The sequence below is a fragment of the Seriola dumerili genome, unplaced genomic scaffold (assembly GCF_002260705.1).
Source record: "Seriola dumerili isolate Sdu_G_001 unplaced genomic scaffold, Sdu_1.0 BDQW01000088.1, whole genome shotgun sequence".
Classification (NCBI taxonomy): Eukaryota; Metazoa; Chordata; class Actinopteri; order Carangiformes; family Carangidae; genus Seriola; species Seriola dumerili.
The window spans coordinates 11,871,160-11,896,904 of record NW_019174343.1 but is presented as its reverse complement, the minus strand read 5'-3'; the positions used below and the strand labels follow the sequence as shown (position 1 = coordinate 11,896,904).

At 41.6% G+C, this 25,745-nt stretch overlaps 1 protein-coding gene and 1 non-coding gene across 2 annotated transcripts in view; one reads left to right on the top strand and one right to left on the bottom strand.

Annotated features, from left to right (window-relative positions):
* The first annotated feature begins 4,666 nt into the window (after positions 1–4,666).
* On the top strand, positions 4,667–4,738 carry trnaq-uug. The gene has a single exon. It is a non-coding gene; the product is annotated as a tRNA-Gln (tRNA).
* A 313-nt stretch (positions 4,739–5,051) lies between these two features.
* The window catches only part of LOC111221631 (tensin-2-like), a 29,159-nt gene continuing 8,465 nt past the window's right edge, over positions 5,052–25,745 (bottom strand). Inside the window, exons 4-27 of the mRNA XM_022745085.1 lie at positions 16,553–16,585; positions 16,415–16,464; positions 16,055–16,238; positions 15,701–15,751; positions 15,431–15,553; positions 15,279–15,343; positions 14,580–14,663; positions 14,341–14,453; positions 14,091–14,151; positions 13,738–13,813; positions 13,048–13,177; positions 12,337–12,402; positions 12,106–12,222; positions 10,614–12,017; positions 10,330–10,480; positions 9,374–10,239; positions 9,101–9,232; positions 8,122–8,214; positions 7,811–7,888; positions 7,522–7,599; positions 7,151–7,319; positions 6,882–6,950; positions 6,553–6,582; positions 5,052–6,352 (exon numbers count right to left, since the gene is read on the bottom strand). Coding sequence (XP_022600806.1) covers positions 6,208–6,352; positions 6,553–6,582; positions 6,882–6,950; positions 7,151–7,319; positions 7,522–7,599; positions 7,811–7,888; positions 8,122–8,214; positions 9,101–9,232; positions 9,374–10,239; positions 10,330–10,480; positions 10,614–12,017; positions 12,106–12,222; positions 12,337–12,402; positions 13,048–13,177; positions 13,738–13,813; positions 14,091–14,151; positions 14,341–14,453; positions 14,580–14,663; positions 15,279–15,343; positions 15,431–15,553; positions 15,701–15,751; positions 16,055–16,238; positions 16,415–16,464; positions 16,553–16,585 — 4,368 coding nt within the window. The 3' untranslated portion in view covers positions 5,052–6,207. The remainder of the gene's footprint in view (positions 6,353–6,552; positions 6,583–6,881; positions 6,951–7,150; positions 7,320–7,521; positions 7,600–7,810; positions 7,889–8,121; positions 8,215–9,100; positions 9,233–9,373; positions 10,240–10,329; positions 10,481–10,613; positions 12,018–12,105; positions 12,223–12,336; positions 12,403–13,047; positions 13,178–13,737; positions 13,814–14,090; positions 14,152–14,340; positions 14,454–14,579; positions 14,664–15,278; positions 15,344–15,430; positions 15,554–15,700; positions 15,752–16,054; positions 16,239–16,414; positions 16,465–16,552; positions 16,586–25,745) is intronic.

Sequence of the window (25,745 nt, the reverse complement as noted above, 5' to 3'; positions counted from 1 at the left end):
ACTTCCAGGAGACCTCTGTTAAGTTGTTAATAACTGTTACCATACCTCAGGCTGCTCTCCAGCTTGTCAAGTGGTCAGTCATTTCTGATCAGGTCAGGGTTGATCATTTCTTCTGTGATGCCAAGTGACCCCCTGCACGCACTTCAAGATGTCACTTCAAATGCTGTCACTTCCTGGGTGTTAGTTGGTGTGGTGCGAATATTCCTGCAGACAGAGGAAAGGTGAGTTGCCTGCACAGCAGAACAGGTGAATTGCCCGGGCCTGGGACTTGTCATACATCGCTTTTACTGCAGTGGAGAGTAAAACAGTGTTTACTGGGGTCTGTCTGATGCATTTTATCCTTTGCCCCAATAGATGGATTGGGTGATAGACCAGCACCAGCAGAAAGGTCCATTTGACCTATGTATGGACAGTGGTTGGAGTGATGCCAGGGTGTATCCACACAGCACACCTCCGGGGCCTGCTACTGCTCCAAGATGCCCTACAGATCAGCCTGTAGGGCATCTTGGTTTGGTCATGTAATGTCCTGTTACAGTGTGTTGCCACAGGGAGGCACTGTGGGGGCTCTGGGGGCGGAAAACCATACACATTCCTCTCCCCTTCCCACCTCTGGGTGGTGTTCAGGACTGTTGCAGCAGCTACGAGCTAAAGGTGCAGATACAATCCATAACTATAGTGCTGCATCACGTGCATCAACACAGCCTGACGCAGTGCCACAACATGCAAAAGCCACTATAACATAAACATAATGTTTTCACAAGTCAATATCGACATGTTGACCTCAGCAGTATCTTTTATGTTTGTCCAAGACTTACTTGTGTCTGGTAAACACTCTACATCTCTGGAAAAACACAGCAAGTACAACAGATTTAGCAAGACAAAAATCATCCTTGAATTATTGATGAAGAGATTGTATATGTATAAACTGGTGCATATGTTGCTAGTTCACACATATACATTCCTTTCTCTGTTTTTATATATATTTTTATATTATAGCCTATCATAGGCCACCTTCTTTACAAGTCAGAAGCTTGTACTTGACAGCAGCTCAGGTGGTATAGAGTAACAGACAAAGATGGTGGTGAATAATATAACATCATATTATATAGTAAACAGATTTAGCAAATGGTATGCAGCTAGTTTTCCCAACATCATACATTACATTCTCTGTCCTTATATTGCAGCCTATTCTAATTTCATTCTATCAGGTGGTAGACAGAAAATAGGAATAAGATCAGAATGGGAGGTTCAGTAAGACAAATAATGTTTGAATTATTAAACACGGGGCATTAGATTGACAGTATGGATGAGCATGTGAACCTAGTTTACGAAATAAAATATAATTCTTTCATAGTCTTTCTATTACAGCCTAGTCTAGATGACTTTCTCTCTAGATGTACTCACTTTCCCTCCCACTCTTTGTAAATGGCAGAATCTCAGGTGGTAGAGCAAAATTAACAGAGAAAATGAACTAAAGTAACTTTAGTATGTGATAATATAAGGACAAATGGCTGCATTGTACCAATTTTTTCAGTTTCTTTTATTATATGATCAAAATCTCATAAACACCTTTTCATTCACAGTGACTGTAGCAGCTCAGGCAGTGTAGTAAGAAGTTAAGATAAAGAATATAAGACATTATTAATTAGTTCAAACTCCTTAGTCTGTATTTATATTACAACCTGTTCCAGGTCACTTTTACATCATACCTGCTTGTTCTCACCTTTGTATGAATGGCAGCAGCTCAGGTGGTGGAGTTAAGATGAAGGTAGAGAAATATAATCAATCATTCAAAGATAAATAATCAGTGATATCATATACATAAACAGGTACAGCACAGTGTATGTATCCAGTTTGCACATACAGTATATTATTGTCTCAGTCTTTAAATTATAGCCCATTTTACTTTTACTGCATGTCAGAAGCTTGTATCTCCCACAATGATTGGCAAAAATCATTGTGGCAGTAGAATAGGACAACAGCGAGGAACCATATATAATGGTTTATGAGACAAGTTATTTAAAGATTATTTGTGAATACGTGATACTATATGGCATGGATAAACAGGGGAGGCTTACAGTGTGTAGCTAGTTGACAGATGACTTCTATTACTTTCTCTGTACGTATACTGTATTATGGCCTATTCAAGTCACTTTCTCTACAAGTCAAAAGCTTACACTCACGTTTCAGTCCACAGTGAACAGCAGCAGCTCAGGTGGTAGAGTAAGATAAGAGCAGAGAATGACAAATAACAGTAAGTAAAATTTACAGTCTTTGACTTTGAACAAACTGGTATAGCATACAGTATATATTGAGTTAACAACATAACATACATTATGTTCTATCTTTATATTACTCTATTATCCTATTCTGGGTCACTTTCTTTCCAAAGCTTTCATACATTTTTCCTGTATTATGTAAATGGCAGCAGCTCAGGTGGTGGAGTAAGATAAGAGAAATAGAAATGATGGTTAGTAAGATAAACTGGAATTACTGAACCAGTAATATTATATGCATACACAGATACAGCATACAGTATTGAGTCAGGTTGCAGCAAGCTCAGGTGGTGGAGTATGATAAGAGGAGAGAAAAATAAATAGGGGTTGGTTGGATGAATAATCTTTGAATTACAAAATTTTTACTGTCACTATTGTATGGATAAAAATGAATTTGAATTTTGAGAGAGAACATAGAGATAAATAATGGTTAGAAGGATAGACAAATGATCAGTGAATAACTAAATAAGTAATATGATATGTATAAAAATGTGTAGCATACAGTATATAGCAAGTTTACATAATATTACTATCTCTGTCTTTATATTTTAGACTATGGTTGGCCACTTTCTGTCTAAGTCAGAAGTTCATACTTACCTTTTTTGTCCACAGTGAGCAGCAGCAGTAGTTCATGTGGTAGAATAAGAAGAGAACAATAATCCATGGTTAGTTGGAAACACAAATAATCTTTGAATTGCTAAATAAGTGATATTATATGAATATATATACAGTATGTAGTGTTTGCCAGTAGCATACATTACTTTCACCTTCTTTCCACAAGTCAGTGCTCATACGTTCTTGTCCACAGTGAAAAGCAGCAGCTCAGGTGGTAGGATAAGATAAAAGTAAAGTAAGACAAAAATCGTTATCAAGACTAGTAATCTGCAATTATCTTATCTTCAATTATTGTGGGTTGTTGTTGACAATCACATACTCTACTTTCTCTGCCCAGTGTTTTCTAATAATCAGAAACTCATACTCACCTTTGGTCATATTAAGTCAATGGCAGTGGCTCAAGTAGTAGAAGTTCTCCTCTGTTAAATCAGGGTTAGAGTTCTCCTGGCTGCATGAACTCACTAAACTCCAACTGTAGAGGAGGCCAGTATGATATATGCATCACTGGGCCCCAAACAAAATATCTTTTGCCTTTATTACAGTCACAGTGAGAGAGAGACAGGAAAGTTGGGGAAAGAGAGAGTGGATGACATGCAGCAAAAGGTCAGGGTCAAAAGTAAAGTCCTAGGTTTTATGTCATCTTCGCAGCCTTGTTCCCCATCATGTTCTCTCTCCTATCGACAAAGCTGCAAGTTCCTGTCCTGCCAGATGCAAAGCCTACATGCACAGGGTGTCAACAACCCTGCCAGACACAAAGGCTGACCTGGGGCATCGCCAGCTTTGCCAGACGCAAAGGATGGCCCTGAGGGTGAGAGAAAGGTCGATCAACCTAATGTGCCAAAATGAAGAGATAGTACAAGAAAGCCCAAAAAAGTATGAGACACTTCCTGAAATGTAACAGCCCAGCCAGATGCAAAGGCAACATGGGGCTTTGCTTGCCCAGCCAAACGCAAAGGCCAGCCCTCGGGGTTAAAAAGAGTCAATCCAGCAACCCTGTCAACATGATGAAATGATGGCCCCAGTGCAAAACATGATCTGGGGTGTCACCAGCCCTGCCGGACGCAAAGGCCAGTTGTCTGTGGCCTATACACTGTAGAGTCAGTCTGAGTCACTGTCATCAGACCACCTTGGCAGATGCAAGATCATTATCATATTTGTACTGTAACGTTGCCCTCTGTACGATCAATAATGTCAAAAGTCCCATACTGTGCTATCATTTCATCATTTTGTATCTGTATCTTGTATCTGTAGTTGTAATCAATTTAGTGTATCTCATTTTAATTCATTTCACGATCAGGCTAGTAAAATGTAGATTTTACGTCTGTGTTCTGCTACCATAAAATGAAAGTAAATGACGTAATTCTCAATTTGAAAGTAACTGACGTGACTCTCAAACCTCCACTAATGTATCTGACAACATATTTGGACAATCTCGATTAAACTAGCGTGATCGACCATCTGCTCCTATAGACGGATGGGTATGTTAAAATGAAGCTACATCTGATTTCACACTCCGATGCAGCTTTCCTTCACCACTCATCGCGAGTTTCGTTACCTTATCAGTTAGCTCGGTTAGCTACAGTGAGCTAACTAGCATAGCTGAAACACGGGGTAGGTGTGACTTCGATTAAGACCTTAACCTTTTTTGTAGCATACTGTTTGATAGGACATGAAAAGTCATGTTCAAATCATGACACAGAACAACGAACCGCTGAGACACGGATCCAGTGGCTATTTTCTACAAATACGGGCAAGCCCTTCTGGCTAGCGTGTCTGGTCCCATGGTGTAATGGTTAGCACTCTGGACTTTGAATCCAGCGATCCGAGTTCAAATCTCGGTGGGACCTCATCCTTTTGATCTGCGTGTTGTCAAAGGTGTGAGTATTTGTGGCACGGGTGGTTCTGTCTCGTGGTGACAATTAAGTGCAGAAGGCGAGAATACCTGAGTTATATCATAAGAAGGTAAGTATTGGACTCAATCAGATTCACCACCTTTATCTGCTTTAGGCAAGTTACACAAAAGGAAATTACAACTGTACTAATTGGTCTGCAAATAAGTAATAAAATATATGAGAGGAAGCCTTTAAATGATGAAGCAAACACTTGTATTTGATTTCATTTGATTGCTTTAATTTACTTGTCAAATATGACATACACCATTCTTTGTCATCCACCTCAGAGGCCTAAAATATATTACTTCTTTTACATAAAAATCCATTATGAAAAATAATAATTGTGCTGAAGTCATCTAAATACTGTCTCAGTTTATAAAAAACACACAAATGCCAAACAATGAAAAGATATTGATAAAAAAAATCAACCATGAGAATATCTTTACACAATAATGAAGTCTTTGGCTTTAAGTGAAACTTCTCTCTGAAACATAACTCACACATATTACATGTTACTGTGGATATTGGTTGGTTAAATAGGTAATGCAAATTAAACAAATCTAAAATAGTAATATGGAGAGACTGGTCTCTACTGGTTCTTTTTATAATGACATTAGAAATGTGGAGATTGTAGAGTTCGTAAATTTTCAAGTCCTGTCCTTGATCTTTTAAACGAGTTACTTCTGTTGTGAGGCTAACCTCCCTTTTACTTTCTTATGTAGTGTGTAAATACATAACATTTTTTTTCAGTCATCTATCTGTCTGTGTTTTAAATTGTAGGTAGGTTCAGCTTAGGTTTTCATAGTATTGGTGAAGATTGAATTTACACTTTCTTCTCAGATATTCAAAATACACAACCTCTTACATTTAGTCACCTCCTTTACTCTGTCTAACACTGCGTGGCGAGCAAAATCGCAGCCACTTTACACCTTGAAACATGACTCTGACATTCTACTACATTGGTGAAGGCCTTCTGAACCATTGTCTCTTGAGCTTTAAATGTTGGTGTACAGAAACTTTAAGAATAACAGTGTGGTAAATGGATTGTCATGCAGTTTTGTTGTACATCATGTGAAGAGTTTGTAACAGAAAAACAAAAAATTACTTCATCAGCAAAAACAACAACAACAAAAAAACTCTTATTTGAATCTCATTTGGCAAGTTTACCAAAGGTAGGTCAGTCTTTGGCTTATCAAACTATTCCTCTGTAACTGCTCTGGAAGCTGACATATTAACAATACTTTGTCCTTTGGAGCAGTGATCTGTCAGAAATATAAAAACAGTCATACAGCCGAGCACAGGCATGCCACCTGCACGAATGCAAGCAAAAATGTAGTAACACACACATTTCTTTAAAAAAAAAATTATGCCAGAATCTCTCCCACATCCCCAATAGTCCAGAGTTTTCAAATTCTTCTGCTCTCTCATCTACGTAGCTGTGGTCCCAGCATGACTTTGTTAATAAAGTTGACGATGGCCACAGCCGGCTGCTCGGGGTCCATCTCTGCGAATAGGTGACACACGTTTTCTGTGGCACTGCCTGTCCGCCTGGCCACAAAGCCAAACATCCTGCAGCAAAAACAAGAGACGAGAGAAGTCAAAAGACTGGAAAGCAAATAGTATTTGACACTGAAAGAAACCTAGATTTTTTCTCAAGAAGTCAGAGTAACGAATCTAATTGTTTTGATTAATTGCCATGCAAAGTAGCACAAGGTACCAGTCGGTGATATCACTCGCCAAGAAAAACACACAGTGACACAAGCACTTACCTGCTTGATGTGCTATCAGAATTAGTCCACCTGAAGCACGGGTACACAAATAGAGACAGAGACAAAATGCAGGAACACATGAATAACAAGGACATGGAGACTGTTTTATAAGACTAGGCAATGACTAGCACTACTTATTCACCTATCACAGTCAAAAAGCAGACAAGCAAATCAACTTATATTTATAAAATATAAGCCAATACAAGAGGTATTTGTGCAGCAGCAGCAGCAGCAGCAGGCACACACTTATTACTGCCCTCATTGAAGGTAATCAGCAGTAACTCAAACACATATAGCTTTATTAAAATCGATTTGTATCAGTGACCCACCTCTGGTCTTGGGGGTCAAGGCTGCTGAATGTGACACTGCTGATTGGGTAGTGTCTCCTAAAAAATAGCCTGTGTAAACACAAACAAAATTACTCATTTGTCTTTGGCATTAGTTTTTTTTCCATCAAACTGATGCAAACACCGTGTCATGCAGCAACAATTTGATGCAGTAACAAATACCACTTTTTAATAAGATAACCAGTGACACCCACTGAGTTAAAAGTGTGATGCAGTTGCTAATAAGTAAGACTGCAGTGTCTAAGATGCACCTTCTTTTGCTGTCTGTTAGAGTAATCCCCTGAGAGGACACTTTAAAGTGGACCACCGTTGCCACTGGACGCGGACTCAGAGCCAAAGTGCACTTGGTTGCCTTGGAAACTGCCTCCGGCCCCGTCAGTGATTCAGTTTCCACTGAGTTCAGGTAAAGCACATTGCAGGCTGGTTCATCAAAGAGATGAGAAAACGTGGATGAATATGAGCATGTGAGTTCTTATGTGTCAGTGCTATGAAAATATGAGGCTTGAACAGTCTCTGCTGGTCAAAAGAAAGAACTGCAACGACTGCCCTACATGAGATTCATCCTCTATGGAAGTTCATACAGCAACAGAATCACCATAAAGAAAACAAGCATGTGTGTTACCTGCTCCTTGTTTGAGGAGGTCAGCTGCTGTGCTGGTGTTTGTTGCACTCTGCATCTCCTGAAGCTCCCCAACAAGGTCTGAAACATCATAGTCTTCAGTTACATGACAGCACCATCTAAATGATTGAGGCTCCAGTGTGTAACTGTTGTAACAACCTTCTAGTCTTTGATTAATAGTCATTTATTTGTTCTCTAACAATAGAAAAGCTCATTTGAAAAGGTGGATATTTAATTTTAGTTGTAAAAATCATGACAACACGATGAGTAAATGTAATGATACTGATATTACCTTTTTCTGGGATGCGGAGGGCACAGGGTAGAGAGATGGGAGTAATTGAATGCTGGTACACCAGGGCAGATAAACTTCCTGAGACAGAGAAAGAAGACAGAAAGAGGAAATGGGTAAAACAGACTATGATTATGACAGATTAAAAGGAATTAAATTAAAGAAAATAAGGAACTGGGAAGCAAGTAAATAAAAAAAAAGAAAAAACACACTTTCTCTTGGTTTTACAGGTTCAGATAATAAGTTTCAGTATCTCATACATAGCTAAATATGTGAAACATGTCGTGACAGTTGTGTCTATACACATAACTGACCGAAGTAGGACTCGTTCTGACAGCCCTTGATCTTCACTCCCCGTGGCCCAGTCTCGATGAGGAAGTGTCTCACCAGCTGTTCCAGAGGATCCCCTGGGAAAGAGGAGAGGAGGGTGAGAAGTGAAGGAGCAATGATGAAAAATAAGGACAACTGTCTTGCTGCAGAGCATATTCTATAAGGATGTGTGATACATACACAAAATATACAAAATTCTATTTACAATTTCTATCATCATCATTAGTTGTTGATGCAGCAAAAAGATAAACAAGAAAGCACGAGAATAATGAACATTTTGGTACTTGTGTCTTAATTTGAACAGTATTAAACCAGCGCTTAATTCAGCATTAACACTGGATTAGTGACACAGTTGTTCTCAACTAAAACATAGATGTCATTTGAACTAAAGTATTAACAGCATAAATGCAAATTAACAAGGTCATGGAAATCACACATTGACTGGATCAGAAACTAATAATTACTTAAAGTAATTACACTGATTTGCTGTCAGGTGTCTTCCTCTAAAACAAGTCTGCAGTCATTTTGGGTGATAAAACAGACTCGGTAGATGAATGGAAATTATGTAACTAATCAACCGCTGACGTTTTGCCATCACATTTCTAAATATAGCTTGTTGAATAGGAGTTTGATGTTATTTCACTGGTGCCAAGACAGTCACAAGAAAGACACCTGCCATAGGCCTTCTTCACAGCAGACATTTTATCTTGCCACATTAGGGGAAAGCACAGGTGTTACTAATAACATTAACAATGGCTCTGTAGTATTCAAGTGTCCCAGTAAGCTATGACAGTGAGTCAGCATGAACAACACCAGGACCCTGACACTGAAACAGCTAAATGGAATTCAGCCATTATATATTTTTATTATTTACTCCTGTGCTTAGTTTTTTCCTCTGATATGTCATTAAAGGCCCACTGGCAGCCAGCTCATTCATATTAACATTGCATTCATAATGGATACCTTTGCCTCCAGCGATGTTGGCATTAGGAGGAGGGGTGGCCACTTTGAGGGCCAGACCGTAGGCCCCCTGGAAAGAGTTACTGTCTCTGATGAGGAAAGTCCCCGGTTCCTTGTCCTTTAACACAGCTATAGCTACAGCAGAGAGAACATGTTAAAGTGAAGGGGCTGTAGTTAAAAATGAAAGACGAAATATCGCTTACTCACCAGAGCACATAAAGACTGGATTTCTTGGTAATGTTAAATACAGGCATTGCATTTGTGTACAATCCTCACCTTGGTCTCTCGAGATGCCTGGTTTGTACCAGTACTTGGAGCTATCCTGGACAAACTTTGCATTAACCCTGATGTCTGCCTCCTCCCTGTAGCTAGACTGCGTAGACCCACGTCTCTGCTCTCCCGTAGCAGGGGAGAAAGAAACGTGGTGTGTGGGGGAAGGAGCTGAGGAGATTCTGAGAAGAGAGTTGTGTCCGTTCAGGGATCCTGCTGTGGAGGAAAGGCGTTTCTTCTCGGGGAGCGGTGGCTGGACGGCGGGGATGGTGACTGCAGTGTAGCCCGTGTATGGGACATGGGGGACGTTTAGTAATGGGTAGTAATAGGAAGCTAAGGGAAATGTGGGTGTGTGATAGCCGTCGGGCACAGGTGATGGAGGTTTGTTGTCGGCTGAGCTGTCTCTGTCTGGGATCAGTCTGTGCCCTGCTGTGTCTGCAGCCAATGGGGAGCACTGGTGAGAGGACTGCCGATCTGGAGAGCCAATAGGAGAATTTGGGGAAGTGGTGGAGGGGCTGGAAGTGAGGCTAACAGAAGGGTTCATGGTTACACTTCTGCTGCTGTTGGATGTGGTATCGCTGGGAAGGGCAGAACCATTGAGTTGCACTTGAACCGGGGTGATGATGACAGCAGCATAATTTGAAGCATGCGATTGCTTACATCCTTCAGCACTCCCTGTGATCCTGACAGCGCCGATCTTTCCATCAGAACTCAAACTCAGCTCACTTGATGATTGTGCGGAGTTTATGGATATGCCGGAAGTTTGGGTTTGTGTTTCTGCCGGTACTGGTGTGATAGTTTTGTTACTATTTGTGCTGGAGTCGAGCTGTGTGGAGGTTTCTTGGCTTTGAGAAGGGCTATCAGCAGTAACACTGCAAAACAAAATATGAACTAATAAGTTTGTTTGGATAAATGTTTTATTTTCAATATTAGTAGATGTCAAAAAAGAAAGTTTCACCCACCTGTCTTCAGTGTGTGTTGGGCTGCTGCTACCAATAAGTGTGTAGTCATGATCAGAGTCCAGTCCAGGGGTGCTTGTCTGGCCATTAGAGTCTGATTTATTCTCTGAACCCTGGGATATGTCATCGTCCACATCAGTTTTGGCATTCTCCACTTTAAGAAGCAAGATAAAATAAATCAAGATTAATTTAAAACAAAACAATCATAAAAACAAAAGTTACAAGAAGTATTTCAGTGTAAAAAAAAAAAAAAACCCAAAACAATCACCACTGTGTCCATCATTCACCTTCAGCATGCTGCTGTTCTCTGCATCTAGAGGGCGTCTCGGGCAGCCTGCCTTTCCCAGAAGAAGGGCTACCAGCAGGCAGAGGCGAGGCTGACCCAGAGTGGTATCCTGACGCGTAACCCCGGCTCTCGTGGCTCTCAGCCGGGGAGGACTGATAAGGAGAGCAGGGGCAGGAGTGACGGGGCTGTGGAGGCGTGTGGTACCCACTGCTGGCTCCATCCCGCACATCCACCAGAGACTGGGGGCTATGGTAGCTCTGGTGAGGTGCGAGGGCAAATCTAGGCTGCTCCGGGTTTGGACTCTGATCCAAAGAGGAGTGACACACCCGAAACGCAGGCATAGCTGATTTGCACTGCCAGAACTCGGCCTCTCTTGCCACCTCCCATGGATTTTCACTTTCCCATAGCGGAGGCGCTTCTCTTGTTCGTTGTGCCCCTGCACCTTGGGACCAGTGTGGGTTCTCCGATTGGTCTGGGTGCAATGGGTGGAATGTTCTGACTGAGGATGGTTGGTGCTCTCGCCTGCTGGAGCAGTCCCAACAGGGGCAACCAGAGGACGATGTTGGAGAGCTGAAGAACATTTCCCTGTAAGGGCTGGAGGGCAGTGACTGATGGGAGAGATGAGCGGATGGGCCGTGGCTGGAATAATGGAAGAGGTGACACTCCTCCCCGGTGCAGAGTCGGTTTGAGGCTGGGAGGGTGTGGCTGTGTGGGTGTGCATGTTCAGGGGTAGAATAAGGGTAGTACGGCCTGTGGAGACAGGACAGGGGTGGTGGCGGGGGTGGGGGTGGACGTTCCCATGGTAACTCTGGTAAAGGATGGGCACTATGGCGATGGCAGAGTTCCATATGAGCTGAATTTAGAGGAGGGGACACAGATTTGGATGGTAAAGCAGGCAGAGTTTGACTTTTTGGATGATTTTTAATGCTATTGCAACGTCCGAGACAGTGACCATTAGAAAGGCAGGGCCCTCTCTCCCATCCCACGTCGCCACACTTTGCACCTGCTCGACCACAACACGAGTGCTCTCGCCTCAAACCCCCCGGACTTGACGGTTGTCCATCATCTAATATCGCCGTCTCCCGATCCTTTTCTTTCCCTCTTGTTTTATCTCTTGCTCTGTCTTCCCCGTCTCCTCTCCTCGATGGACAGTCAGGATTTTCTCTCTCAGGGCAGTTTATGGACGGAGAGCCGTCTTGCAGATGATCAGTGGGTGCTGAGGAGCGATTGGAATCACTGGTGTAGGTGGGGGGCTGGGGCTGGCTGGGAGTTTGGGGCTTCACTGTTGGGCTGCTAGTGAGGCATCCATTGGGAGAGGCTGCTGAGGCAGTTGAGCCCGGCCCACGTCGCTTCCTCACCTGTGCGTATAGACTGCCGTCCAGTGGGCCCCTCGTATGAGAGATATCTGGTAGAAAGGAGAAGGGAGTGTGATGTGATGTTTGATTTTTCCACCTTAAAGCTTACTTTTTTGCACCTGTGTGTATGTTTCTTACTTTCCATGCTGTCTTGGTGGTGCAGGTTGAAGTTCTCATAAGAATCCCATCTGACCACAGGGTCTGAGGTGTCAAAGTCCACTTTGATAGAGGCATCATTCTTACGATATTCTCGACCTTGGAATGCAGACATTTTAATGTGAAGCATATAAAAATGTAAAAAAGAAAAGGATTATGAGCACGAAATGTACCACAGGAAGCAGTGCGAGACAGACAGCTGATGATAAACACCTTTCATTTTTTCTGGCCCATTGGAGAAGATAAACTCGACTGTAGCATCAGGAGGGAACCTGTCATCTGCAGAAAGACCAACATAAAGGGAAACTAAAATATCCAGACTGCAACTACAGAGAGTGATAAAAACATTCACAAGAGATCTGTGAAGTAGAAAAACCAACGTTAATAAATAAAGATACTTGCCATCACTTTTCATGATGGAAATAAATACGACAGAATATGGCTCAAGTAAACAGAGCATAGCACTTCAAAGAAATGTGCCGTCTGAGATCAGCTTTCGTTTTACTTTTCCATGCATGAGTGTGGGTAATATTTATACATTGTATGCATGCGTCAGCACGTTGCACTAAGAGCAACTGTCATGAGACGGCTGCTTACTGGGCCATGTAGAAGTATTTCTGTTTCATCTAACCTGACACTGTCATTTGCTATTTGTCTCAATATACATGAACCCAACAATGGAGTAAAGAGTAAGTGGGTCTTAAATTATACATCCCTGTAAACAATTTCAAGGAAGCAATAAAAATATACAGCAGAAGGTTTCCATTTGTTCTTTCATATGTTTACAACATATTCAGATCTTAGTGAAGTACAGCAGTAGTAGAGTCTTATGGTTTTAAATACCCTTCTCTCTAATCCCTTCTGTCACAGCTGTGCAAAAATTGGTGCATTTACAAGCAAACTATTGAGTCTCTATTTTCATACCTGTGCAGGCCAGGTCCAGTTCAGTCTTGCCAAACCACAGCTGGGCCCCGTGAACAGTACAGGTGTGAAACTGGACTCTGAAGACCACCTCCCTCTCTGCTGCTCGACTCCGCCGGTGGTAGCACTTCACCTGCAGGAGAGGATGCAAGTAAGCGTGAGTGATATAAATAGCAAGACTCATTTCTCATGGAATGTATTGAAATGTTAACACTTACTTGTTGCTGGCGTGATAAAATAGTAAATCTAATTTTTATTAGCTTTGTTACTGTGTTTTGTTGGATCCTATATCGTGTGTGTGATGGTATGTTCTCAGCGTGTTGCTGCTGTGTGTGACCCTCTGAGATAAATAAAGTACCTACATGTCTTTGTAGGATACTAAGGGCTCTTAATGTTTTTACCCTCTCAAAGAGACATGCAAGTCAGTAATTAAGTATGCATGTTCATAGTCTGCAGAGGATTTGTAGCTTAAGAGGTTTTAAAAAAATCAGGCACTTATTAAAAGCAAAGTTACAAAAGTGCATGACAGGCAGGAAAGAAATGTGTATTTATGAAAGCACAAAAGTCAGTGGGAGTGGAGGAAACTGGCTACAATAAATAGGCAAAATAGCAGCTGGTGCACTGCAGTTATTGCTGCAGTGCAAGTAAGGTTTCCAATTAGTGACATACAGTTCATGATAAACTGTTTCTCACCATTATGTCCCCCTTTAATAATAGTGCTGGCTCCATAGTCACACACAGCTTCCTCGCCCTGGAGCTCTGGGGATCACTGGACACACACACACATGCAAAGTAAAAAAATAAATAAACAAAAAAAGAAACAGCCATAGAACTATACATAAATCCAGTCAGAAACATGTCTCAGTTGGAAACACTGGTAAACAATGTTAACTTTAACATAAACACAGACCAGCCTACACCTAAACACAGACACTGGCCTGTATAGACAACATCTGTCAAAGGGACGGAGGGAGGGAGACACGTCCGCCCACAGGAGGTGAGCTGAAAACCCAGTGGTGCAACTGGACAACTGACCATGTACTTACTAGACGCCTGAGGTGTAGACCAGCTGAAGAGACTGATAAATTTTCAGGAACGGATAGAAACCTGCAAAAACAGAGAGAAGTGAGGATAACAGCAATAAAAAAAACAGGGAGAGTTTGCAGACAAAGGCTCTATTGTTTCTTTTTTTTGCCTTTAACATTGTTAAACATTTTGTGTTCACTATTCAAAGCTCATAATACCCATCACAGCACTGCAAGCTATTATACCAAGATTTGTTTGTGTAAAACTGACCTCCTCCAGTCTGGAAGTTTGGTAGAGAGGGAATGAGGATCTGGTGGAGGAACAGAGGACTGCTGTTCATTTTGATGGTACCTGACAGCAGACCGCCAAAGTAGTAGATGTACCTGAAGAAGAGAAGTGAGGAAGTGATGCAATGACAGCAGAGAGCGACATGAGGTGATGACAGCAGCATCACAAGAAGTGATATACGGGAGAGGAGGTGATATAAACTGTAGATGAGTGTGTCACACCTGTTCTGAGAGGGCTGCAGGGACGACGAGACTTTGTCCTCACAGAACTTCCTCATGGCCAGTGTGGTGAGAGCCTGGTCCGCTCTGTGGACACCAGCACAAGTGTATTAATACACGCTTTACAGATGTGTGTAAGCAATCATTTGTAAGTGATAGTGAGGGGATGAGGTGTATGCCTAGAGTAAATCATGGCTGTTGGTGGTGACCAACTCAATCTATTCTACACTGACCGCTTTATTGGCATTTTAGACAAAGATCAAGACGTGAATGCACTGAGGACAGAGATCTAGCCCTGAAATGATTAACTGATGAGTCGATTAGTGGATCAAAAGAAAATGAATGGTCAACAAATTTGATAATCAATTAAATCAGTATTTGTAATATCTGTCTTCTGTGAAGTAAACTGAATATCTTTGGGTTTTGGACCATTGTTTGGACAAGCTATTTAAATATGTAACATCGTTCTCTGGGAAAATGTGATATTTTTTCAGGCCTGATATGTGCCAAAGGATTAATTGGAAAAATAATCAGCAGATTTTTTGATTATATAGATAACTGTTAGTCGCAGCACTACAGTGATCACATTGAGCAAAACTTATTCAAAGATGGTTTCAGACATGATGACAACAAAATATAACTGAAAAGTGATCTTTACACATGTTGGTATGGCAAGTGTCCTGTTACACTAGTAATGATTACCCAGCGGATATCTTGCTGTAGTGCATGTAGGCTGCCACAATGACCCCCGTCTTCCCTTTGTGTCCCTGTCAGAACACAGATCAACGTCATGAAATTGTTTTTTTTATATGTTAACAGCAAAGCAAGGTGATGTGGATTCGGGCTGCACAAACCTTGCAGTGGAGGACCACTACGTTGCTGGGGTCAGAGGTCAGCCAAGTCTCCATGGCCTTACAGATGGCACAGATCCTGTCCAAGGGTGGGGCATGAAGATCAGGCCAGCCGTAGTCCTGCACCTTAACCGCATAAGAGAAGTCAAACCGTTCCAAACTTTGAAAATACAAAGTGGCAGCATACATAGTTTATGTGTCTCTGTCGTGTCTCAGTAGTTGAAGCAGTGTGTGATCTGTTGAGATGCAGTGTGAGATTTCAGTTTGTTGTACCTTTTGATTAAGTCTGGTGATGTCATGTCTCCTCTCTGATAAATTCAGTAGCTGGAAAAGACAGAGATATGTAAGGTATGAGAGATATATCATTATTTTATTTATTTATTTTTTTACAAAAAATAAAAAAATTTAAAGAAAACTTTGGTAGTTTAATACTCCCTATCATCACAAATAAGGACTGAAAGTAATAACCATTCCTGTCAGTTACACAAATATACAAATAAAACCTCTATAATTAGTTTTAATACCTTTAATAGCAGCCATTACTTAAATTTGACTGCTTCTGTCCTTCTAGGAGACGAATCACAACATCGAGTTTGTATGTGTTAAGATTTCAGTTTTACTACTAACCAGAAACTGGTCCTGGTGCTTGGATTTCAGCATGGAGGCCACTTCCTGTAGGTTTCTGTGGTACCGCGGCTCCTCCAGGTCTGGCAGGAAGAAGACTGAGATGATCCTCTCTGTGATGTAGGTGAGGTCGAAGTCGTAGTGGTGCTCCATCACATGCTCCATCACTTGTTCCACACTTTTACTCCTGGACATTGTGAGAGTCCATTGTTTGAGTGCAGCCAAAACAGCCATTAGGCAGTTAAGATGGCCAACCTTTATGTCCTTAATGTTGATTTTACTTCATTTTTCTATTTATTTGTCTGTGTCCATTTTACATCTTTGATATCAATTTCTTCTGTCTTGATGTGTGATCTGTTTTACCTTGGTATTGAGCCTCTTTTCTTCTGTGATGTAGATTTAATGGAACCGTTCTGAGAAACAAACAGAAAAGAATAACTGTACAGTAATTACTGATTGCATTACATATAAAACTATTTTTATGCACATGCACAAACTTACAAGATCTGTAGTTGAGGTGCAGGTGGGAGTCACCTGAAAGGAAAGGAACACATGGTGAACACATGGTTAGCTTTTGCAGCAGTCACACCACCATATGCACACATACGGACACACGAACACACTGGGAATGGACCAGCGCATGCCAAGTCATGTGTTTGGTTTAATGCTCTTGGTCCTGCTCCAGCAGCACAGATGAAGAGATGGAGGGGAGGGGAAGGAGGGGAGGGGTGAGGAGGAAGGATGAGGGGCTGATGGAGAGGATAGTAAAATTCTCTCACTCTCTCCTCCTGTCATCTGCAGCAGCTGGTTTGAAGAAGAGGCTGTCAGTGCAGATTTGGCCGTTCCACATGATGAGCTAGTGACGCATTATGTCAGACATGCACACGCACACGCACATACACACACACAACACAAAGATGTATACACGTAGAGACAAACCTTGACAAGCACCTGCATACCTGCACGTCGGCAAGAATATAAAGAACACGGGGACATTGTCTTGGCTTTTTTGAATTTTTCTCTCTCGCGCTGCAGATCAACTGACCAGTGTTTATTCTGCTGACCAGGCAGGTGAATAAGCAGAAATGCTCAGTATAAAGAGAGATACTCCATAAAATGATTGATTGCACTTTTTTGCTTGGTTAAGAAGAAGGAGTGAAGGAGAGGGACGGATGAAGTTTACAAGAGGATGAGTCTACATGTGGCGTGCAGTCCTTGTCCTCTGCTGGTGTGCCAAGAGTATCTTGCCAAAACCACAAACACACGTACACAGAGAGAGGGAAGCTGGGGTCATGCAAACAGACTACAGCCACTACTATACAAACAGACCTGAGCACATTCCTGTATAGCCTCTTCTATTCTGAATTGTTTATTATCAGGATAACAGTTGATCCTGAAACGACGAGCTAGTATAAACTATTATAAGGGTATGTGTTACTTTTCCAGCTCATTTGATGGAGTCATTAGATAATGACAACAAGCTGATAAGTGACACCACAGCAGAAAATTAAAGAGATGAGCCAAAGAAATGGTATCAAACATTCAGTATTACAGCACAGCTCCCACTGCACAGCTCTCACTGTAAACCTTGATAGGTGACACCCTGTCAACTTTTGGCCTTTGAACTATCCCATGAGGATGATTGACAGCTGAGCTGCCCTCTGTGGCTGAGCGCTGGCCAGTGCTGACAGGTGTCAAGCAACAGGTTAACAAGCCAGATGCCTCACAATCACAACGAAACACAACTGAAACACCGCCAGGAAAACAACAGCAGCCATGCAGAAATACAATGTGCTAAAATTTACACTGAATTATCACCATCCATGTAGATACTGTGTTCACTTTGTTAGTTTTAAAAAAACAAAAAAAAACAAACCTAAAGCTTATTACAAGGGATTGTCAAGTACAGTATGTTTTTCAGTTCCAGCTACAGAGGAGTTTGATTGTAAGTTTATTTGATTTCCACTGACAGTCTCTGACAGTCAAGGTTGATTTGTTTTTTTTGTCTGTGTTCAGACTGGGTACAGAATACTTGCATATCATTTCATCATGTCAATAACACCAACATTACATTGTTATGGCTAAACTGAGGCAACCACTGATGAATTCATGATACCACCGTGAGGGGCTGGTGCAGCTTCTGCATCATGATCCATGTGCAGCTTCTCAGAGAGAGTCATTAATAATGCACAGTAGATACATTATATTGATATGACTTATAATAAGAAAAATGGCAGCCAATGCCCTCTGGGTGGTCAAGGCAGAGGTGCGCCAGTAGTTCTTTATTGTATTTTTATCAACTGAGACTAAAATCAGCTTGGATTCTGAATTAGCATAAAAAAACTCTTTGTTTTAATTGCTAATTGGCTAAAAAATTACTGACATTATTTTCATTATGAGCTTCGTAGTTTTTCTCAAGACAAAAAGAATACAATTTATTATGCATCTTCGTTCATTTCACTTTTATTTTAGTGCTGTGCATTTCAAAGTTAGCTACGGTGACACCTGGAACATTATATTTGATCTGCTAGGTTTCTATTTTTTTATTTTTCAAATAGTCCAAAAATATTTGTCATGGGCACAGAAGATGGGTTTTATATTACATAAACCCAAATCATAACTTTCTCATTTTCATAGGACACACAGGGTCTGTGATACACGAAGTAGACATGGTAAATGACATTACAGAGGCGTAACAGAGAAAGGACAAAAACAGGCATGTGATCTACAGAGGACTGAGAAAAAGGATGAGTGAAGGGGAAAAGGGCAGGCTGTAATTGGTTACGGCACGGCAAAATATGCTACTGCTGAACTGACAAGATGATGTTGTTATGTGATTATTGTCGTGCAGGATGACAGCCAATATACAGCACTAACAGGCGTCATTTGTTATTGAGTTATTTGTTAATATTTTCACATGCTACTAATCTTTCCTGTGTTAGTGTACAAGGACATTATAAAAACCTACAGTAGGAAATGAGAGAGAGATTCAGCCATAGGGGAGAAATCTTCTCTTAATAGGTTTAATAATGATAGTTACAGTAAGTGGATAAAGTGGTCGGCTCCAGGGAGGAACAGTAGGAGACAGACACAACATACACATGTACCCATGTATAAACACAAACATGCACACAAAAGAAGAGCAGGGTTGAACCTTGAGGCAGAGAGCACCAACATGCAGCATAAAGGCAGAGGAGGAAGACAGCAGAGTCAACAGGAAGCAATTTGCAACAGGATGTCAGCACTGGTCAACCTAGGTTCACACATACAAACACACACATACACACACACAAACATGCAGAGTGTGTACACGTGTCTTTGGTAGCTCTGCCAGCCTCAGGGTCTTCATTAATGCATGTGGACTGAACGCTGGAGCCACTGGGAACAGAGCCATCTGGTTCAGTTTGTCTTGTTCATCAGCTAGCATTTACTGAGGTGCCAGTGACAGCACTCGATCCCACCCTCAGGGACTTACTGACTGGATGCCTGGCTCAGTTCGCCTTGTTCATAAAGTACACTTTTCAGTCCTTTATCAAGCAAAAATGGTTCGTTCGCCTCATTAAATGTGGGGATTCGACGTTTGGACTGTTGGTCCTTGGACAAAACAACACAACATTTGAAATTCACTTTCTTGTTGGGAATATGATGAAAAGCTTGATACCGCTCACATGTCTGTGGGATCTGGACACAGCTGTTGCCTGATAAATGAAAAGTGTTTCATGATGAACAAGGTAACCCAGCTAAACAGACTAGGCGTCCAATCTGATGGTGGCATGAATATGAAGCTACTGCCAGCAGATAGTTATCTTAGTTTAGCATAAAGACTGAAAACAGGGAAAGCGAAAGTGTTTCCTAAAATGTGCAACTATTTCAATAAGACATCATCTTGGGTTCTAGGAAACTGTCATGAGCGTTTTCACTTCTTCCTGATACTTACAGCCTGATCTTATCGACTGAAAAACTGACTTATTACAACTGATTAATCAACATGAATCTCCATTAAACCTTTAGAGTGTAACAGTGAATCCTTCCTCTGGTGTTTCCTGACTGATAATCACCTCCAAAACACACTGGCTGTGGCACGGCTCTGAAAAGTTTTCACTGCCACATCTTGACTCATCACTCCTATCCCAGGGAGAGGAAATCCAACAGTCAGTTACAAGGAAGCAGGAGATTGGTAAATGTGAGTGTTTGAGACACAGACATCGGTACGACGTCCAGGAGGAGCGACTTTTATTCTGACAGTTAACTCATAGCTGACGTCACGCACAGTGGAGAGGGAGAAGTGAGTAAGCTTTCCCATTTGAAACTGGAAAAGCAAAATAACCATGTCGTATTCCAAGTTCCATAGTCTCACAAAAAGACACTAATGCCCACTGAAAGCTTAATAAACCTTTCTATTTTTTGTGCAGATTTAACATTTTACCCAGAGCAGCAGAGGGCAAGTTCAGGAGTGGTTGTGATTTACACGAAAGGATGACATCCCATCTCTTTCTTCTTCTCATTATCGCACTACCTCTCTTTCTTTTTCCCCCACCTTTGATCCCTCATTTCTCCATTTCCTACCCCCCCTACCCCCTGTCACTCCCCTTTGCTTCCTCCTCTCCTACTACCTCACACCCTCTCCCTCTCGACTTTCAGTGCCTGGAGACAGGATAACTATAATCATCCCTGCCATGAGATACAAGCATGTGCTCCCCCTGAATAAACAACATCAGATGACAAAGAACACCTCGATAAGCATCACCCACAGCCAGGGCGAATCAGATTTGTAACTGGCCCGGAGAAGAGTGGAACAAGAGGAAGCACAAACAAGGGCTCAAAGAGCAACAAACAAACTGTCTGGGGAGTAGAGAGATAGAGAGAGCTTAGAAAAAATAAATGACATAGGGAAGACGGGAAGAGGAAGGAGATGAGGCAAACAGAGAGAGAAAGCGAGAGCGAGCGCTGGATGGGAGAGAGATGTCAACAGCTGAACATGCCTCCTGACCACTCACACAGACCAGAGAGATTTCACAGAGCTATTTTGACAGAGCTCCTTATTTTAGACCAAACATCTCTCAGAACTCCTCAGGGCTCATTTTGTCTATTTGTCCATCAGTCATCTCACAAATCCACTTGCCTTTCCAGCAGCAGCAGCAGCAGCATGGCAACAGCAAACTAACATAACTTTGTATTTGGTCCTTCACACTTCGCCCAACAACAGTTAACACCCAGTAGCTGAAGATAACATAAATTAATAGTGTCCTGCTGTCTATATCCATCCATTATCAAATGAAATTAAGAAATATTATCATTATTAATGACGCCCTCTGAGCTCCAATTCATTTAAAGATGCTGTTATGACCCTGCCAAAAATAGGAAGTGTATAAGTCCCGAAATATTAAACAAGGCTTGCTGTACATCCATACTTATCACTTAGCCTCTCAGGAAATGAAAAGACTTAAGTAAATATACACACAATGTGCATGCATGTGTATGTGCACTGTCCTTGTAATACTTTATTATTGATTAGGCAAATAAAGTTGTAAAATTAAATGAACCATAAAAATGATCTGTACACACTACATCATGGCAGCGATGGTTATAAATGGCAACAACAATGTGACGATAATAAGTCACCACCTTAATCATGTTACACAGATGTTCCTCAGACAGAATCTTCTACCCACAATGTCTACTTCAAGCACCATCCTAATGAGTTTTTTTTTAGTTTTTTTTTTTATCTCCATCGACTTTGTTGTCTCTACCTTCCCATTGATCTGCAATGAGCTTCCACTGGACAGCTTGTCCTCTCGGTTCCCCATGGAGAGACGCAAACAACAGAAAAGGTTGAAAAACATGACTTGCTCAAGACACCACCTGATAGCAGAAAGGCCACAGATCCTCACAACATCTCGACAGCATTTTCAATTGTTGAATGTGAATTTGCAGAGGAGGTTTGCAACTTTGAAGGAAACTTTAAAAAAAAAAAAAATCTGTTTCAGCCCCACTGGCACCAATTAAGACAAAGTGACAACATTATAATGTATAACACTTACCTATTACACAAGCACATAGTCCTTATAGCATCACAATCACAATATCAATTCACAAGTCAGCATGAAGCATTAGCAGAACAGCTGGTCTGTATGAGCAGACACTGTAACCATCTGTATTTCACTACGCAACATTAGCATCCATCAGATGATGTTAGGACAGCTGACTGACTTCAGTACAGCCATTTGTCTCTGTCAGGTGGCCTGTGTGATGATTGTCAATACACAACATGTAACACAGACATGTGTACACAGTGTTGAAATAGACAGATACATACAGTAAGTAGATGCTGTGACATCCAATCAAAAACAGTCTGGCTGCATGTTTTTACAAAATATCACATTTACAGACATGTATAATAGACTACTATATAGAACAGGGTTGTTGGTACAGTTTCTGTTATCTATTAACCTGCGCCTAGTAACAACTATCTCATTAAAAAGTAAATCTTATGAGTTCACTCTCTGGTATTAAAAATTAAAATCTGTGTATTTTTTTGTAGGTCACAGCCGGTCACAGCAGGAGTCTCCAGTTCATTTTCTGCTCTTGCCTTAATCACACTAAATGAAATCCTCTTTCTGGGCAAAAGCAAGAGCACCCTGGCTACAGCTTTAATGGAATAATATGCACAATCACATGCTGCATTATCAGAGCAAACACTGTGGAAAGGGTTTAAGGATGTCAGATTGCTACTCAGTAGAAAATAAAAATACAGGACAAGTCAAAACTGATGTTCTGAGCATATATGAATAAACAAAAGCCAAAGCTTTACTCAGTAAATACAGCGCAGAGCGTGTTTTTACCTCTCAACAAGCAGCTTCAGTCTTTCCCTCTGCCTCTGAGCCTCTGAGCAGTCCTGTCTGTGGAGTGTCATACACCACCTCCCTCTTTCTTACAAACTCTCTGCTCGCTCTCTCTCACCGACTCACTTTACTTCCCTCCCTCTCTCACGATATAACACACACACACACATACACACACACACACACACACACACACAAACACACACACACACACACACACACACACACACACACACACACTCCCACTGAGCCAGCAGCGCATACAACATAACTTTCCCCTCTCACTCTCTGCTTGTGTCATACGCACAGAGACGTTACAGCACGTCAACTGTGCAAGTGCGTTCCCATGCATGTGCACTCACACACACACACACACACACACACACACACACACACACACACACACACACACACACACACACACACACACACACACACACACACAGAACACACACACACACATCAATACTCCACGTGCAGACACTGGGCAGCCCTGCAAAGTCACAGGGTGCTGATGGTCAGTGACCTTTTCAGAAGCCTGAGGCTGACAGAAAGATGACAAGAGACAGAATAAAAGTGGCATCAGGACTATCAGGCAGCGTTAGATGGAGATAGTGTTGACAAGTCAGACAAATAGAAAGATGATGCACAAAGGATGCAAGAAAAAAAAACTGGAACTTTACTGGTGACTGTTATGAAAATGGTACTGAGATGGCATAACACAGTGATGAAAGAAAGATTTGAAAAGGGGAAAAAAATAGTCAGAGAAAGTGGGAGAAGCTTTAAATGTAAGTATAAAACATCAGAAAAAGGATAACTCTAACAGAGATTAAAGGTAAAAAAAAGAAAAGATGATGACAGTGAGATGCAAGAGATGAAAGAAACAAGTACGAAAGGAAGTAATATGTTGATATTTGAGAGAGCAAATAGAAAGACATAAATATACAGAAGAGAGATAGCGAGACATGCAGCAGACAGCAGTTTGGAGCCTTGGCCCAGTGTTCCCCTTTATTTATGAATACCCCCAAATGGGACTGATTACACACACACACACACACACACACACACACACACACACACGCATGGAGTTTGCCTCCCCAGCTGCTTCCCACTTATTTGTGTCCTCCCACCGCTCACTCACTGGAAGGCATCTACGGCACTCTTGTTATTTTCTATATTTACCCGCTCAGACTTCTCATATCCAGATTGATCATCGTCCTGTGTGACGATGTCCACTCTTGTCCAAGGCGCCTGCCTCTGCTGCAGCCACCAGGAGTTGTTTTTGGCTATCACCGTGGTGACCATGGGGACAAGTATGACCAAAATAATAATCCTCTTTTAATGCATGCTGCTAAGGCACAACAGCTGGTAGTGCCCAGTTGTACACCATGACGATGTGTGTGTGTGTGTGAGTGGAAGAGGAGGAGATAGGAAGCCCCCCCCCCCCCCCATAAATCCCACAGGATTTGAACTGACCTGAAGAGCTGCAGAATAAAGGCAATGGGTCCCTCTGCATGACAGTCAGAGTACAAATGTGTGTGTGTGTGTGTGTGTTTGAGCTGTTGGACAGCGAGGCACAACAGTGCAGTTACAGCAAGGTCATGAGCTCAATCAGTGTTGTGTGATACTGAGCTACTGTGAGCGGGGTCACATGAGAGCAGAGGTGACTACTGCCAATGGTCTGACATAAGCTGTGGACAGAGAGAGAGAGAGAGAGAGAGAGAGAGAACGTCTCTCTCTTACACAGAGCAAACATGTCCTCTTTAAATGAAAGAGGCCTCTCCTGCTCCAAAGACAACAAAGAGCAACAACACCTGACTTTTACCAGTTAATTAGTGCAATTAAAACTTACGCAATTGAGCTCCTTTCAATGTCAATGATACTACATCCTCAGCATTTTTCTATTTAACTTAAATTTGAGTTACAAACCCTGAAACAAGTGAAAATAATCTGCCTCGAGGACAATGATGATTTTTGCTTGTTTTAATACAGTCTAGCTTGTTTCAAATGTTTTCTAGAGGAAACCATCAATAATTCTACTAAAACTACTGCCACAAATTTATGGCAACTCATTTCCTTTCCTTGTTTGCTGAACTAGATTTCATGATTTAGTACCTTTACCTGTTAACATGGAGTTAGATGAGAAGATTGATACCACCCGCATATAGTGTATATAGTGTCTGATATAACGTGTTATTGAGCTTTACAGGTGCCGGTCGGTGGATTTTGTCACCTTTAAACAGAACCAGGCTGGCTGTTTCCCCATGTTCCCATTCTTAAACTGGCTTCTGACTGTAGCTTCATATTAAATGGACATATATAGGAGTGTTATTGATCCTCTCATCTAACTCTTGGCTAGAAAACTAAAAGGCACATTTCCCAAAATGTCAAGCTATTCCTTTAAGCTTGAACTTACATATATTGTAATTGTTAGTATTTCTCAGGGGCTGTCAGGGACATTGTGAGGGAATTCAATGGACTTAAATGCTTCCTGTCAGTCAAAAGAGTGAGTTTACTGGGCTAGAAACACAAAAGCTTATTTGTCATTGAACATCGAACATCATTTAACAACAGAAAGGCTGTACCAAAACATCTTCTGTTAAATACTGAGCAGCACTGAGTGTACAGAGCACACTGCCATGTGTCATGTATGTTCATTAGAAAGTGTATTTCTTGCAATCAAAGAGCTCCCAATTGTCCCTGCCCAGTTAAAACGCCATTTTGCCGCATTGTATTTGACTTTCTTGTTACTAAAAACACACAACAGATTCAGATGGGCTGACAGGGAGACAGTGACTCTGTCCCCTGTCTACACATACAGACCACCTAGACAGCTCAAAGCTCAATGCTGC